At 41.1% G+C, this 16,724-nt stretch overlaps 1 protein-coding gene across 1 annotated transcript; it reads right to left on the bottom strand.

Annotated features, from left to right (window-relative positions):
• Positions 1–396: 396 nt before the first annotated feature.
• Positions 397–14,777, bottom strand: rrbp1b (ribosome binding protein 1b). The gene is made up of 23 exons (XM_054604287.1): positions 14,705–14,777; positions 11,674–12,334; positions 11,398–11,534; positions 10,924–11,046; positions 10,061–10,213; positions 9,436–9,554; positions 8,890–9,043; positions 8,638–8,734; positions 6,880–6,959; positions 6,520–6,557; positions 6,247–6,342; positions 6,075–6,126; positions 5,006–5,046; positions 3,188–3,266; positions 2,967–3,035; positions 2,731–2,823; positions 2,558–2,629; positions 2,290–2,376; positions 2,090–2,182; positions 1,600–1,812; positions 1,283–1,366; positions 1,127–1,195; positions 397–718 (listed from the first exon to the last, which is right to left on the bottom strand). The coding sequence occupies exons 2-23, from the start codon at positions 12,305–12,307 to the stop codon at positions 515–517; spliced, it is 2,787 nt and encodes a 928-aa protein (XP_054460262.1). The 5' UTR covers positions 12,308–12,334; positions 14,705–14,777; the 3' UTR covers positions 397–514.
• Positions 14,778–16,724: the final 1,947 nt, after the last annotated feature.

Below are 16,724 nucleotides of genomic sequence, written 5' to 3'. Positions count from 1 at the left end.
GTTTTTTAAATTGTCGCTGAAGTCGTGAAAAGACGAATGTGAACTGAAGACAGACGAGTGTGAAAACCGTGTAAAATAAAAAGTGTGTAAATATTCATCGCCCTGCACCGTCGTCCTCGGAGACGAACACGACTCAGCGTCTCGCTCCATTTTCATGCTTTTAATTTATTGTGAAGATATTTATTTCTACTTTGGGTTCCAGCTCGTATGTACAGTGAAACATTTGTCCTATTTATGTTACTTGATCAATAAAATTGGCTTTCATCTGTCACGTTGTTCTGTGTTTGTGGATGGAGCCCCGAAGGTCAGCGCCGTTAGCATGTTAGCATCCAAACACCACCACGTGGTCAAATAAAAGTCAGATAAAAACACAAACACATCTCTGAAGACTTTGAGTGACATGTTTCACTTTATTTGTCAAAGCGAGAATCAGTCCAGTAAAATCAACACTGATTTCTGGAAGTTACACTTCATGTAACCATGGCAACGAGACAGGAAGGACACAAAGTGGGTTTCACACTGCCGTCTCCTCCTTCAGCTGGACCGCCTCCTCCGTCACCGTCTCCACCTTCTCCTTCTCCTCCTCCACCTCCTCCTTCTCCTCCTCCTCCGTCACCGTCTCCACCTTCTCTGTCTCCTCCTCCGTCACCGTCTCCACCTCCTCTGTCTCCGTCTCCTCCTTCACCTGGACCGCCTCCTTCTCCGTCACCGTCGCCTCCTGAAAAAACAGAAGAACATTTTAAAGGTTTGACCTTTAAATTATCGCCAAAATAAAAGTCAGTTGAACATTTACTGCTTTGAATCATCTGTTTAATAATCTGATTAGGATCAATTTGGCATAATTTGATATTTTAAGATAAATAACCTGCTGCATGTTATATGTATATGTATGAATGTATGTATTAATGTATGTATGTTGTAGTTTTTTATTGTGTTATCATGATAAAATACAATTTCACAGTTGATTTGAATATGAGCTCTATGAATGAACGTTATCATTAATGTTAAAGGTCATGAAGGAGCAGCAATCTCCCATGACTTTTACTTTGAAGAGGCCAGGCGTTGAGTACTTCCTGTCTCTCTGATGTGTTCAGGGTCAATGTTAACAGAGTTCAGAGACAGAGACCTTGAGCAGAGCAGCAGATCTGTGATGAGCCTCCACCTGCTGCTGCAGCTCCTTCACTTCCTGTCCAGCCTGAAAAAACAACAAAGGAAACAGTGTGAGGTCACTTCCTGTCACCAGTCAGTGGATCATGTGACGGTCGTCCCAGATGTGACGGACCTGCTGCAGCTGTCTGTCCAGCTGCTGTCGCTGCTCCTGCTCCACCTGCAGCCTGACGCACATCTGCTGCAGCTGAGACTGCACCTGGAGCATTGGAACATGATCTTTATTAGATTATTTTTATTATAATTTATGTTTTGATGTGATTGTGAATAAATGTGACATTTGATCTGTATTTCTAAATATAAATCATAAATATGATTCAAATGAGTTTTAATCTATTCAAGACTATTGTTGTTGATGCAGTAAAGGTGAAAACGTCATGTGACCTGAGTCACGTGACCTGAGTCATGTGACCTGAGTGCCGCGGTTCAGACCTGAGCGAGCTCCTCACTGCAGCTCTGGGTGAAGCTGGCCTCCTCCAGCTGTTTCTCCAGCTGGGCCTCCAGCAGCAGCATCTGCTCCTTCAGCTGGGACACGGACTCCTCATCCATCATGGAGGTCAGAGGAGGACCGGCCTGATGAGGCTCCTCTGTCTCCGTCCTCTTCCTCTGAACATTGTCCTCCAGCAGCTTCAGCTGGTCCAGGACCTGCAGACAGCAGCAATCACACACTGAGCGCCACGATCACCAGCTCATTAAAGTAAAGATGTATATTAGAACTATTATATTTAATAAGGGTGCAGATTGAAATGAATGAAGTGCTGCTAAATAGCACAGAGACTTTAATGACATCAGAATGAAACAAAAACAAAAAGAAGACAAACAATATAAAAAACAGGTACAAACGTCTATGACGTCTTGATATTTCGTTGGTATTTCGTTAACAAACTGTCCATCTCAGACTCTTGGTTGTTCTTGTTCTCACCGTTTGTTTCTGCTGTTCGGCTTCAGACAGTTTGGTCCTCCAAAGGTTTTCTTCTTCTTCAGAGCGCCGCTGTAAAGCCTGAAGCTCCGCCTCCTGAAGAAAACATCAAACAGAAATATGAAACAGATTACAAAACCTCTTCTGGTCGTTAATAAACATTTCTATGTACGTGTTTATGAACGTTAAGTTGTCATCGTTACCGTTTCCTGCAGCAGCTTCGTGTTCTGATCAAACTCGTTCTGCAGCTCGGACCGTTTCCTCTCGGCCTCGTAGAACCTCGACTGCAGCTACACAACAAAACACATCAAAACAAAAACAAAACTCATCCACGTCATCGGGATCAAACCACACAGAAATAATCTGATCAGTTAGTGATCAATAAGTCAAAGAAAAACATCTGGGAACATTTCTAGAACATTTCTGTAGTTCTCAGTGAAACGCTCAGGAGGAAAGGTTTCGTGTATTTACCTCAGAGTGAGCACTCCGTGCTTCACTTTCACTCTCCTGAACTTTCTGAGTAAAAAGTTCCAGCCAGTTTGTCTGCAGAGGAAACACACTGCTGTTAAACCCTGAGCTCTGACTGTGATTTACTGTGAGACCAAACACTGGGTCATGAAACAAACAGGAAACAGCTGACTGACCTGCTCCGCCTCCACGGAGACGCCAGGAAACAGAACCTGGAGCGATGCCTGGAAGTCCAAACTCAGGGCAGCAAACCTGGACTCCACTTCAGTCTGGACACGATGAAAAAATAAAATGTTTTTAAAGTTTACTGTCATTAATACCTAAAGAATCTTCAACTTCACAATAAAGGTCTTGCTGATTCTCCTGATCACTCTGATTGATTTTCAGATCTTCAGATATTTAATGAACTGACCAGTGCTGATTTAAGCTCCGCCTCTCGCTGCTCTGAAGTCGAAAGCGTCGACATTTTGTCCTTCAGCTCCTGAAGAACACGAACAGAAGAACAGTCTGATCTTTTTCCAAAATGAGTTTGTAAATCTTTCTGTTTCACAACGAATATAAATGAAACATTATTATTGTTATTATTATTAGTTTTACGCTCTGAGATATTTTAGTTTTTATTTTCAGACTCACGTTGTGAGTTTGATGAAGCTCCTCTCTGAGCTGCTGAAGGTCTTCCTCCAGACGCAGCAGCTGAGAGTCTTCCTCCAGACTGACAAACACAAGAACACAAGATCAAACACAAGAACACAAGAACAAACACAAGAACACAAGAACAAACACAAGAACACAAGATCAAACACAAGAACAAACACAAGAACACAAGATCAAACACAAGAACACAAGAACAAACACAAGAACACAAGAACACAAGAACAAACACAAGAACACAAGAACAAACACAAGAACACAAGAACAAACACAAGAACAAACACAAGAACACAAGATCAAACACAAGAACACAAGAACAAACACAAGAACACAAGAACAAACACAAGAACACAAGAACACAAGAACAAACACAAGAACACAAGAACAAACACAAGAACACAAGATCAAACACAAGAACACAAGAACAAACACAAGAACACAAGAACAAACACAAGAACACAAGAACACAAGAACACAAGAACAAACACAAGAACACAAGAACAAACACAAGAACACAAGAACACAAACAAACACAAGAACACAAGAACACAAACAAACACAAGAACACAAGAACAAACACAAGAACACAAGAACAAACACAAGAACACAAGAACAAACACAAGAACAAACACAAGAACACAAGAACAAACACAAGAACACAAGAACAAACACAAGAACACAAGAACAAACACAAGAACAAACACAAGAACAAACACAAGAACACAAGAACAAACACAAGAACAAAGAACAAACAAAGAACACAAGAACAAACACAAGAACACAAGAACAAACACAAGAACACAAGAACACAAGAACAAACACAAGAACACAAGAACAAACACAAGAACACAAACACAAGAACAAACACAAACACAAGAACAAACACAAGAACAAACACAAGAACAAAACAAGAACAAACACAAGAACACAAGAACAAACACAAGAACAAACACAAGAACACAAGAACAAACACAAGAACACAAGAACAAACACAAGAACAAAGAACACAAAGAACACAAGAACAAACACAAGAACACAAGAACAAACACAAGAACACAAGAACAAACAGAAGAACACAAGAACAAACACAAGAACACAAGAACAAACACAAGAACACAAGAACAAACACAAGAACACAAGAACAAACACAAGAACACAAGATCAAACACAAGAACACAAGAACACAAGAACACAAGAACACAAGAACACAAGAACACAAGAACAAACAGAAGAACACAAGAACAAACACAAGAACACAAGAACAAACACAAGAACACAAGAACACAAGAACACAAGAACACAAGAACACAAGAACAAACACAAGAACACAAGAACACAAGAACAAACACAAGAACACAAGATCAAACACAAGAACACAAGAACAAAGAACACAAGAACAAACACAAGAACACAAGAACAAACAAGAACAAAGATCAAGAACAAACAGAACAAAACACAAGAACAAACACAAGAACAAACACAAGAACAAACACAAGAACACAAGAACAAACACAAGAACACAAGAACAAACACAAGAACACAAGAACAAACACAAGAACACAACGTCAACAACAAACATAACACAACGTCAACATAGATGATCTGTGAAACAGCTGAGTTATTGAATTTCATTTATAAAGTTGTTAAAATGTTACAAATACTCTTTAAACTGTTCTGTGTCCCTGACTCTGAATCAGTCTCATAGAGCTCTAAAAATAAACAAACGTTCTTTATAGAATCAGTCCTGACTCAGAGAGTGGAACCCTGACGATCAGCTGTTTCATACAGTTGGTTTCTCACATTTCAAACGGTTGATCAGACTCCGTCTCACTTCCTGATCCCTGCAGAGGAGAAGAAGAAACAAACTTACAGGTTGTTTTTAATGTTAGCCTAAACTAACTTTAACCTAAACTAAACTAACGTTAGCCTAAACTAAACTAACGTTAGCCTTAACTAACTTTAGCCTAAACTAACGTTAGCCTAAACTAAACTAATGTTAGCCTAAACTAACATTAGCCTAAACTAAACTAACGTTAGCCTAAACTAACTTTAGCCTAAATTAACATTAGCCTAAACTAAACTAACGTTAGCCTAAACTTACTTTAGCCTAAACTAAACTAACGTTAGCCTAAACTTACTTTAGCCTAAACTAACGTTAGCCTAAACTAAACTAACGTTAGCCTAAACTAACTTTAGCCTAAACTAAACTAACTTTAGCCTAAACTAACGTCAGCCTAAACTAAACTAACGTTAGCCTAAACTTACTTTAGCCTAAACTAACATTAGCCTAAACTAACGTTAGCCTAAACTAAACTAACGTTAGCCTAAACTTACTTTAGCCTAAACTAACATTAGCCTAAACTAACTTTAGCCTAAACTAACGTTAGCCTAAACTAAACTAACGTTAGCCTAAATTAACTTTAGCCTAAACTAAACTAACGTTAGCCTAAACTAACGTTAGCCTAAATTAAACTAACGTTAGCCTAAACTGACGTTAGCCTAAACTGACGTTAGCCTGAACCAAACTAACTTTAGCCTCTCGTCTTTTTAATATTACATTACATATTACATTACAGTCATTTAGCAGACGCTTTTATCCAAAGCGACTTACAGGAAGTGTATTCAACATAGGTATTCAAGAGAACTACTAGTCACCAGAAGTCATAAGTGCATCTCCTTTCTTAAACAAGCATCTCAAAGTATAAGCCAGAGCAAAAGTATAGTGCAGAGGCAGATTACTACTAAAACAATAATTGCAACAGACTAATCTAATATAACCGGTAACCCGTCAAACTGATGTATGTAACTAATGTGAGTCGATGCAGACAGGTGCACATGATGATGATTTGTTCTGTAAATTCAAACGTACGTCTTTCTGCGTCTCATCACCAGCTGCTGCTTCCACTTCCTGTCCCTTCACGCTGAGGACACAAAGAAACAAGAGACACAACTTATACAATCTGAAGTGTGTTGATCCTGACTCTAGAAAAGTTCTTCTTCTGTGAGGGAGGACTTTGAATGTAAATGTTTGTGTTTCTGACCTCTGTGACGCTGATGATGTCAGAAGCTGTAGCTCCGCCCTCAGCTGAGTGAGCTCCGCCTCCAGAGTGACGACCTGCTCGTCTCTGAGCTGCACGCTGACAGGAAGTCAAAGAGGAAGTCACACAGGAAGTCAGACAGGAAGTCACACAGGAAGTCACACAGGAAGTCAAACAGGAAGTCACACAGGAAGTCACACAGGAAGTCAAACACACGGGAAGTCAAACAGGAAGTCACAAAGAGCAAAGTATCAGAAGAGAGATCAGAAGAGTTACCAGATGTTCAGCTGATCCACTTCAGACGATCCGTCCACCTGCAGACACAAACAGGTCGCTGCTGTCAACACCAACTGACTGAATTCACACTTTAATGGTCACCAAAGTTAAACTTAAACAGTCTTAGCTTAGCATGTTAGCCAATGATCAGAAAGCACACAGTCCAGCTGATTTAATGTAATTAAGTGTTGGACACATTAACGTGATAGACAATCAATAAATTCCTGAATGTTGAACTACATAAAAACAGACTGACAGATGTATTTATTCTAATAGTATTATTAGTATTATAGGATTATTCTATACCTGTGTGTTATCATCAGTTCAAATCAATCAAAGCAGTAGTTTAAAGGTTTTTACCTGGACAGCAGCCTGGTTCTCCAGCTGGACCTTGAGCTCCTGTAGTTCAGTGTCTCTAGACGCCAGCGCCCCCTTCAGCTCTGAGACAAGAACAGCAGGAATATCAGCACAGTTCCTGTGATACTTCCTGGGGTATATCCTAAGTCTCTTAAATTGCCTCCTCGATTCCCTCACTTGTGTCCAATCGAAACCAATCGAGGAGAGGAAACGAGGAAATGTGTTTTAAGAGACATGAGACGTCCTTTCCTCTGAGGCGTCACGTGAAGCCACGTCTGTTTCTGATGACGGCGGATCAGCTGATCACATGATCACTGTACTAATATTAATAATGACACACAGTAATCATCACTGTACTAATATTAATAATGACGCAAAGTAATCATCACTGTACTAATATTAATAATGAAACACAGTAATCATCACTGTACTAATATTAATAATGACACAAAGTAATCATCACTGTACTAATATTAATAATGACACAAAGTAATCATCACTGTACTAATATTAATAATGACACAAAGTAATCATCACTGTACTAATATTAATAATGACAAAGTAATCATCACTGTACTAATATTAATAATATAATATTAATAAATAATGACACACAGTAATCATCACTGTACTAATATTAATAATGACACAAAGTAATCATCACTGTACTAATATTAATAATGACACACAGTAATCATCACTGTAGTAATATTAATAATGACACAAAGTAATCATCACTGTACTAATATTAATAATGACACAAAGTAATCATCACTGTACTAATATTAATAATGACACACAGTAATCATCACTGTACTAATATTAATAATGACACAAAGTAATCATCACTGTACTAATATTAATAATGACACACAGTAATCATCACTGTACTAATATTAATAATGAAACAAAGTAATCATCACTGTACTAATATTAATAATGAAACACAGTAATCATCACTGTACTAATATTAATAATGAAAATAATGAAACACAGTAATCATCACTGTACTAATATTAATAATGACACAGTAATCATCACTGTACTAATATTAATAATGAAACACAGCAATCATCACTGCCGAGTAGAAATGTATTTCTCTCTGCAGGGTTGTTTAACAAACTGCATTGTGTATTTATACTGTGTTCTGTGTATTTATACTGTGTTCTGTGTATTTATACTGTGTTCTGTGTATTTATACTGTGTTCTGTGTCCTGCTCATAAGCGCAGGAACGATTTCTACCGGCGAAATACGTTTGTCTTATTTATTAATTATTAACGTCTGGAAGGATGATCTTGTGCATCCTCACTCATGGCTCCTCCTCCTCCCTCCTCGGTGCCGAAATAAGAGCTTTGGGACGGCCGTCAATATGGCGGCGCAGAACTACTTCCGGTTCAAGCGAGGATCGAGGAGCGAGGAGACGACAAATAAGAGACTTGGGATGAACCCCTGGACTCAGCTCTAGTTCCTGTGATACTTCCTGGACTCAGCTCTAGTTCCTGTGATACTTCCTGGACTCAGCTCTAGTTCCTGTGATACTTCCTGGACTCAGCTCTAGTTCCTGTGATACTTCCTGGACTTAGCTCTAGTTCCTGTGATACTTCCTGGACTCAGCTCTAGTTCCTGTGATACTTCCTGGACTTAGCTCTAGTTCCTGTGATACTCATGTCCTGTCATGCTTCTATGGAACTGGTTAGCATTAGTTAGCAGTGCTGAAACCAAAGGGGCTGAGTTAGCCACATGCTAACAGAAACACTCACCGCTTACGGCAGCAGCTTCCTGCTTCGAGGCCTCCAGCTCCAAACGCATCCCCTCCAGTCGCTGCTTCAGAGCACGCTCAGTGTCGTCACGGATCAGCTGCACAAACAGAAAACGGGTCACTTCCTGTTGACAGCAGCTCCACCGACGAATCGGTTGTTAGGATGAAAAGCACTTTTGAAAGAATAAAAAAAACTACAAATGCAGCTGGTGAATTTCTCTTTCTGACGAATGGACCTTCTGTGTTTTCTGACCTGGGATCGGGACAGTTCTTGCTCAGCGGTGGCCATCTTGGCCTCCAGGCTCTTCCTGCGCTCCTCGTCAGCCCGCAGAGCGTCGGTACGCTCGGTCACCTCCCGACCGAGACGGATGCAGTCCTGCCTGAGACGGGCCAGCTCCGCATTCTGCCTGCGGGGTGGGGGGGGGGGGGGGTTTAGTTAGACCATCAGCAGATCACTTGGCCCAACAGGGCCATTTCCTTTGTCCCAGAGACAAAGTCATGTGACTGTCATCAGTACACACTGTACAGTGAACAGTCCAATCAGAGAGCTTCATACTGTGTTGTCGTGACGACGATGATGCCTTCATGTCGTATTGGACGGATGAGAGAGATTCACGTGACCCTCCCGTCCTAATGACTACTTTAATGATTTAACTATTGATTATGGGATTAATGACACTGACTCATCAGAGTCATTTCAACAACTTGGACACGCGTTAGTCTTTGGAGATCTTGTTAGGTTTACAGAGATGGACGCTGCGGCTCGTTGGTAATGAACCGAACCTCTGACCCGACCTACCTGCTCTCGGCCTGGCTGGTTGCCTGGTTCAGGGCGTCTCGGAGGATGGAGTTCTCCTGCTGCAGTCGGGCCAGCTGAGCGTTGGGTCCGTTCTCCAGCTGCTCCTGAAGACTCTCGATCTGTATCAGTTCAACGGACTGTTAGCTCAACATGCTACAAAGACAACTAGTCTGTGCCAGCTAACAGCTAGTTAACCAAAACTCAAGATCTGAGACTTAAATTCACCATTAAAACTTTGAAAGGAAAGAGTTCAGGTTTAAGCTTTCAGAGACCTGTGACTTGTAATGGACTTGTCTTCAAAGACTTAGGACTCAACCTGCTCTGATAAGATGTCAGGCTTGTTAAGCCCTTAAGGACTTGAGACCTTTTTTTTTTTTTTTTTTTTTTTTTTTTTTTTTTTTTTTGGGGCCGAAGGACATAAGTCTTGATTAGATGCCTGCTTCGACATGGTTTAAGACTTGACTCAAATGTTCACTAGATGGATAGGACTTATCCTCAAGACTAGTTATTTGCTCTTGACTTAACCCAGACCCACCTCCAGGGACTTGAGACTTGAATTTAGACTTTGATTTGCGACTTGATTTGAAGCTTTGTCTGATGTGCCACTGAAGGATTCAAACCGTACCTTCTGGTTGAGCTGCTGGGTTTGTCTCAGGTGTTCCTGGTTGGCCGTCTCCATTGTGGCCCGCATGTCCTTGACCTTCTGAACCTGAGCGCTCAGCTCCGCCTTCAGACGGGCATCCAAAGAAGCCATCTTGGATTTCTCTGCAACAAGTTCCTGAAGGAGGAAACACAGCAAGTCCAGACGTGACTTTACATAGAGACGCCGTATACGTCTCTGGTGTGGACCTGTCAATCAGTGTGTAGCCCCGCCCTAAAGCATCCCCTGCTTTATGGTCTGTTTGACTCTAAATGGAGCATCATTTACTAAATGAACATCATGCTGTATTGAAGAAGACTTGAAACTAGAGATTGAGACCATAAACTCATGTTTACAATGTTTACTGAGGGAATAAATCAAGAGAGAAGTAGAGTCATTTTCTCATAGACTTCTATACAACCAGAGGAGTCGCCCCCTGGTGGACAGCAGAGAGAATGCAGCTTTAAGACACGAAGCTTTGACTTCATGTTTCAGAACCTGAGGTTGCCTCCTGGTTAATACTCTCATCTAACACTCTTAATAAACTGTCCAAATGTATTTGTAGTTCCCTAAAACGGTGCACCTGTTTCCAACGCTCCAATCCTGTAAAATCTTACAAAATTGAATCAGTTGTCTTGTTTCAGATATTTGGGATTATTTAAAAAAGATGTATTATTCCATCTGGAACATTTACGTCTGTGTTGTTGCGTCTCAGCTCCCCTTTAGAGGAGCAACATATTTTCAGGTGTCTGTACTTGTTTGCTAGAATTGTTGTCACTCTGACAAACCAGCTGAACTGAAGGAATAAACCTTGCCGAGATTGCCGATCCGTACGCGTCCCGCCTCACCTTGTTGAGCTCTCGGAGGCGGTTCTTGGCGTTGGCGGTGCCCTCCTGCTCGGTGGTCACCAGCTTCTCCTTCTCCTCCAGCTGTTTCTTCAGACTGGACAGCGGGTCTCCTTTCTGACTGGCCTGAATGTCAAACACAGACTTAGTGAAACAATGAAGATCTGGTTCTACGTTAGCGCCATACGACGGGCATGCTGGGGAAAAACTGGGCTTTAACCAAATTCACCTAAAAACTGGACTTTGGTTGATCCAGCTGATAAACTGGTTAGTAAGTGTGCTAGCTGCTAACGTTAGCTGATATCTGGTGATAGAGTGAGCTAGCTGCTAACGTTGGTTATGATTAACTGAGCTAACGTTAGCTGGTATCTGGTGATTGAGTGAGCTAACGTTAGCTGGTGATTGGTGATAGAGTGAGCTAACGTTAGCTGGTGATTGGTGAGCGGTTCATGTTCTGTCTTGGTTGTGTTTATCTACCAGCTGCCAGGAGTCGTGGGGAACACCAGCCTTCTGGTTCAGGACCTCCATGAGTTTATGCATCTGGTCGTCGCTGAGCGTCGTGTTGGACATGGTGGCGAGCAGCTCGGCGTACGGCAGCAGGGAGGAGTCGGTCACTTGAAGAATAAAAACAGGACAGAACCCTTCAGTGTTATTTAATATATATATATATATATATATATAATATCTCAACACGCCTCTGAGGTCGATAAAGACTGAGGTTCATGAACACTTCCTGTTCACGAGTTCACTCACCTGGCTCAGGTTTGTTCTTGGACTTCTTCTTGCTCGCCGTCTCTTTCTGTTCTTCAGTTTTAGCAACAGAAGGTTCTTTGATGTCTTCGGTGACGGCGTTCACCGGAGAAACGTCCACCAGCGGCGCCATGGCCATGACCAGAATTTCCTTGGCAACCGTTTCCACCACAGCAGCCGGCTCCACCTTGGCTGGCTTCTTCTTCTTCTTCTCCTTTTGCGGGGGGGCCGGAGGGGACTCAATGGTGGCGGCGCTGACCTTGGTGGGTTCTGGTTCTGGTTCAGGTGTTGGTTTGGGTTCAGGCTCAGCAGCAGGTTCTGGCTCAGATTCTGGCTCGGGACTAGCCACCACCTCCGGCTCCTCGCCACCATCGCTGCCCGGCTCTGAGAGCTTCTCGTCAGGCTGCTCCTCCTTCTTCTTGGCTTTGTTCTTCTTCTCCTGGTTCTTGTCCTTCTTCTTCTTCTCTGCTCTCTGCGGCTGCGTTCGGACCAGCTCCCGGCGCTGTTTGGCCAGCGCCTCCTCATACGACGTCTCCTTCATGGAGAGCGTGGAGACGAGGGCGATGCCCACCGCCGAGATGAACATGAATCCTCCAAAGACCATGAAGCCGAGTGTCTGTGGGTCGGAGACGTCCATGACCGATCAGAGTGTCGCACAGGAAGTCTGGAGGACAAAGATGGACGACGTTTGGATTAGATTACTTTATTCACAACAGAAGAACTCGGGAACATAAACGCACGGATCTGCTTCCTGCTCCCCAGAAGATGAACCCTGTAGATATGAACCTCCCTATGATGTTTCATCAGGACGAACTCTACATCTTTAGCTCCACCTACAGGTGAGAACAGTGACATCATAGCACAGTGACATCATAGCACAGTGACATCATCAGGATGTAAACCAGCCAGATGTAAACCAACACAAACAAACAGGACCAAATATAAAGTCACTTCTTTACGTGAACCTATTGATTTTTCCTAATTGTTTACCTTCTGGTCACTGAGTGGAGGTCAAAGGTCACCTTCTCTGTGTTTCAATCAGACTCGTTTTCATGATGACTGATGATGTGATCTCAGAATAATCGACTGTGAACTGTTCGTCCTCTCATTGATGAACAAACATCTGGTCTCTCCGTGTCAGAGGATAATGAGCTGCTCTGTTTGGTCATCACTTGATTGATCGATTGATGAGAGCTACAAACAAACAATCAGCTGACCGAACGTTTTGTCTTTAAAAGACTGAAAACATTAAAAGTTCCCAAACTCAAAGATGTAAGAGACACATGAGCTCAATAAGAGACAAAGACATGTGATGAACGGGTTCATTGATTATCAAACTGATCATATTGATCATATTGATCATATTGATCATATTGATCATCGCGGCTCTCGATCAGTAAACTCACTGGATGTTAATCTCAAACTGTTTTGATCTTCAGCTCATTGATTACATTCTGAACCTCTATCTGTTTCATTTCACAGTAAACTGAACTTCTTTGGAATGTTGACCATCGATCAATAAAATAATCAATAGATTCATGAACATTGTTCGAAAGTAACTGAGTACATTTACGAAGAACTGTAGTACAGTTTTAGTAAAGTACTTCTCCTGAATACTTCCAGGTTCTAATACTTTATACTGCATTTAAATATTCATACTTTTGAGACTCAGATTCTTTAGCTAAAAAAACCTTTGATGAGTTGATAAAAGAAGATTCTTATGAAGTACTTAAAGCTTATTGATTGACTCTATATATAAAATATAATATAATATAATATAACATTTATTATTCTTCAGATTCACTTTTCAGACTTGAAGAACATTTTGTTCCCAAAACTTCTGTTTCTGTTTTACTGCATAAAGTACCTGAACATCTCTGAGAGTTTCACCCAGAGCGACGTGTCCGAGTCCACAGTTAACCCTTTGTACTGGACACACACGCACACACATGCACACACACACACACACACACACACACACACACACGCACACACACATGCACACACACACACACACACACACACACACACACACACACACACACACACACACACACACACACACACACACACACACACACACACACACACACACACACACACACACACACACACACACACACACACACACACACACACACACACACACACACACACACACACACACACACACACACACACACACACACACACACACACACACACCGTTATGCAACTCAGCTCCAAACCAAAATAAGGGTTAAAATAAAATCAGAGCCTTTGAACAGTCAGGAGTCTGCAGAACTCACTACTATCATCTGTCTGTGAGCAGACTGTGAGCAGACAGATGTGCTTTAACAGATGTTGGGTCATTAAAGCCTCTTTAAACATCTCTGAGTCAGAACAGCAGAGAGGACACACTGAGTACTTTAAGTGTCAGTGAGTACTTGTAGTGTCAGTGAGTACTTCTAGTGTCAGTGAGTACTGGTAGTGTCAGTGAGTACTTGTAGTGTCAGTGAGTACTTCTAGTGTCAGTGAGTACTTGTAGTGTCAGTGAGTACTTGTAGTGTCAGTGAGTACTTCTAGTGTCAGTGAGTACTTCTAGTGTCAGTGAGTACTTGTAGTGTCAGTGAGTACTTGTAGTGTCAGTGAGTACTTGTAGTGTCAGTGAGTACTTCTAGTTTCAGTGAGTACTTCTAGTGTCAGTGAGTACTTGTAGTTTCAGTGAGTACTGGTAGTGTCAGTGAGTACTGGTAGTGTGAGTGAGTACTGGTAGTGTACTGGTAGTGAGTACTGGTAGTGTCAGTGAGTACTGGTAGTGTGAGTGAGTACTGGTAGTGAGTACTGGTAGTGAGTACTGGTAGTGTGAGTGAGTACTGGTAGTGAGTACTGGTAGTGTCAGTGAGTACTGGTAGTTTCAGTGAGTACTGGTAGTGTGAGTGAGTACTGGTAGTGAGTACTGGTAGTGTCAGTGAGTACTGGTAGTGAGTACTGGTAGTGTGAGTACTGGTAGTTTTGCTGCAGTGTGAGAGTCGTTGTGTAAAGCAGTCCTCACCTCAGCAGGGTCCGTCCGTCTGCAGAGTCGTGGCACTTTCTCTGAACGGGTCCAGAAGCCCCGCCCCCGCCGGCAGCACGGCTCCTCATTGGCCAGGCAGCGGACACGTCACGTTAAACACAGGGAGCCCCGTGGGAGATGTAGTTCTCTTAAAACTACAGCTTTGACAAAAGTTGAGGTTGTTCTGTTTTATAATATCATATTTTTATTGTTTTAAGAATCAAATGTTGAGTTTTATCAATAAAAACATTCTAATAGAATGAAATGAAATGTTTTACTGTGACAGAAATATTAAAATAATGAAATAAATATAATTTGTCCAACAGAAATAATCAATACTTAATTTGAAGACTGAAATAACCTCACACTTATATAAGTATTATTTACATTATATAAAGTGATTAAAGAAATACAATTATAGAATATATATTATTCTGCAGAATGAGTACTTTTACTTTTGGTACTTTAAGTTTATTTTAATAATAAAACTGTTATACTTCTATAGAGTACTTACACCAGAGTACAAGTGTAACACCTGAGTACAAGTGTAACACCTGAGTACAAGTATAACACCAGAGTACAAGTATAACACCAGAGTACAAGTATAACACCAGAGTACAAGTATAACACCAGAGTACAAGTATAACACCAGAGTACAAGTATAACACCAGAGTACAAGTATAACACCTGAGTACAAGTATAACACCAGAGTACAAGTATAAGACCAGAGTACAAGTATAACACCAGAGTACAAGTATAACACCAGAGTACAAGTATAACACCTGAGTACAAGTATAACACCAGAGTACAAGTATAACACCTGAGTACAAGTATAACACCAGAGTACAAGTATAACACCTGAGTACAAGTATAACACCTGAGTACAAGTATAACACCTGAGTACAAGTATAAGACCTGAGTACAAGTATAAGACACAAGTATAAGACCAGAGTACAAGTATAACACCAGAGTACAAGTATAACACCTGAGTACAAGTATAACACCAGAGTACAAGTATAAGACCAGAGTACAAGTATAAGACCAGAGTACAAGTATAAGACCAGAGTACAAGTATAAGACCAGAGTACAAGTATAACACCAGAGTACAAGTATAACACCAGAGTACAAGTATAACACCAGAGTACAAGTATAACACCTGAGTACAAGTATAAGACCAGAGTACAAGTATAAGACCTGAGTACAAGTATAACACCTGAGTACAAGTATAAGACCTGAGTACAAGTATAACACCTGAGTACAAGTATAACACCAGAGTACAAGTATAAGACCAGAGTACAAGTATAAGACCAGAGTACAAGTATAACACCAGAGTACAAGTATAACACCAGAGTACAAGTATAACACCAGAGTACAAGTATAACACCTGAGTACAAGTATAACACCTGAGTACAAGTATAACACCAGAGTACAAGTATAAGACCTGAGTACAAGTATAACACCAGAGTACAAGTATAAGACCAGAGTACAAGTATAAGACCAGAGTACAAGTATAAGACCAGAGTACAAGTATAAGACCAGAGTACAAGTATAAGACCAGAGTACAAGTATAAGACCAGAGTACAAGTATAACACCAGAGTACAAGTATAACACCTGAGTATAACACCTGAGTACAAGTATAACACCTGAGTACAAGTATAACACCAGAGTACAAGTATAAGACCAGAGTACAAGTATAAGACCAGAGTACAAGTATAAGACCAGAGTACAAGTATAAGACCAGAGTACAAGTATAAGACCTGAGTACAAGTATAACACCAGAGTACAAGTATAAGACCAGAGTACAAGTATAAGACCAGAGTACAAGTATAAGACCAGAGTACAAGTATAAGACCAGAGTACAAGTATAAGACCAGAGTACAAGTATAACACCAGAGTACAAGTATAACACCTGAGTACAAGTATAAGACCAGAGTACAAGTATAACACCTGAGTACAAGTATAACACCAGAGTACAAGTATAAGACCAGAGTACAAGTATAACACCTGAGTACAAGTATA

The sequence above is a fragment of the Anoplopoma fimbria genome, chromosome 9, assembly GCF_027596085.1.
Source record: "Anoplopoma fimbria isolate UVic2021 breed Golden Eagle Sablefish chromosome 9, Afim_UVic_2022, whole genome shotgun sequence".
Lineage (NCBI taxonomy): Eukaryota > Metazoa > Chordata > Actinopteri > Perciformes > Anoplopomatidae > Anoplopoma > Anoplopoma fimbria.
Note: the sequence above shows the minus strand (reverse complement) of the source record. Positions and strands in the feature narration are given on the sequence as shown.

Excerpts from the sequence above, each read along its gene's own strand:
- rrbp1b (XM_054604287.1), bottom strand. The coding sequence starts at position 12,307 with ATGGACGTCTCCGACCCACAGACACTCGGCTTCATGGTCTTTGGAGGA. Across the intron at positions 8,735-8,889 it reads AAGAACTGTCCCGATCCCAG|CTGATCCGTGACGACACTGA; the intron begins GTCAGAAAACAC and ends CTGTTTGTGCAG. Across the intron at positions 6,558-6,879 it reads AGAACCAGGCTGCTGTCCAG|GTGGACGGATCGTCTGAAGT; the intron begins GTAAAAACCTTT and ends TTGTGTCTGCAG.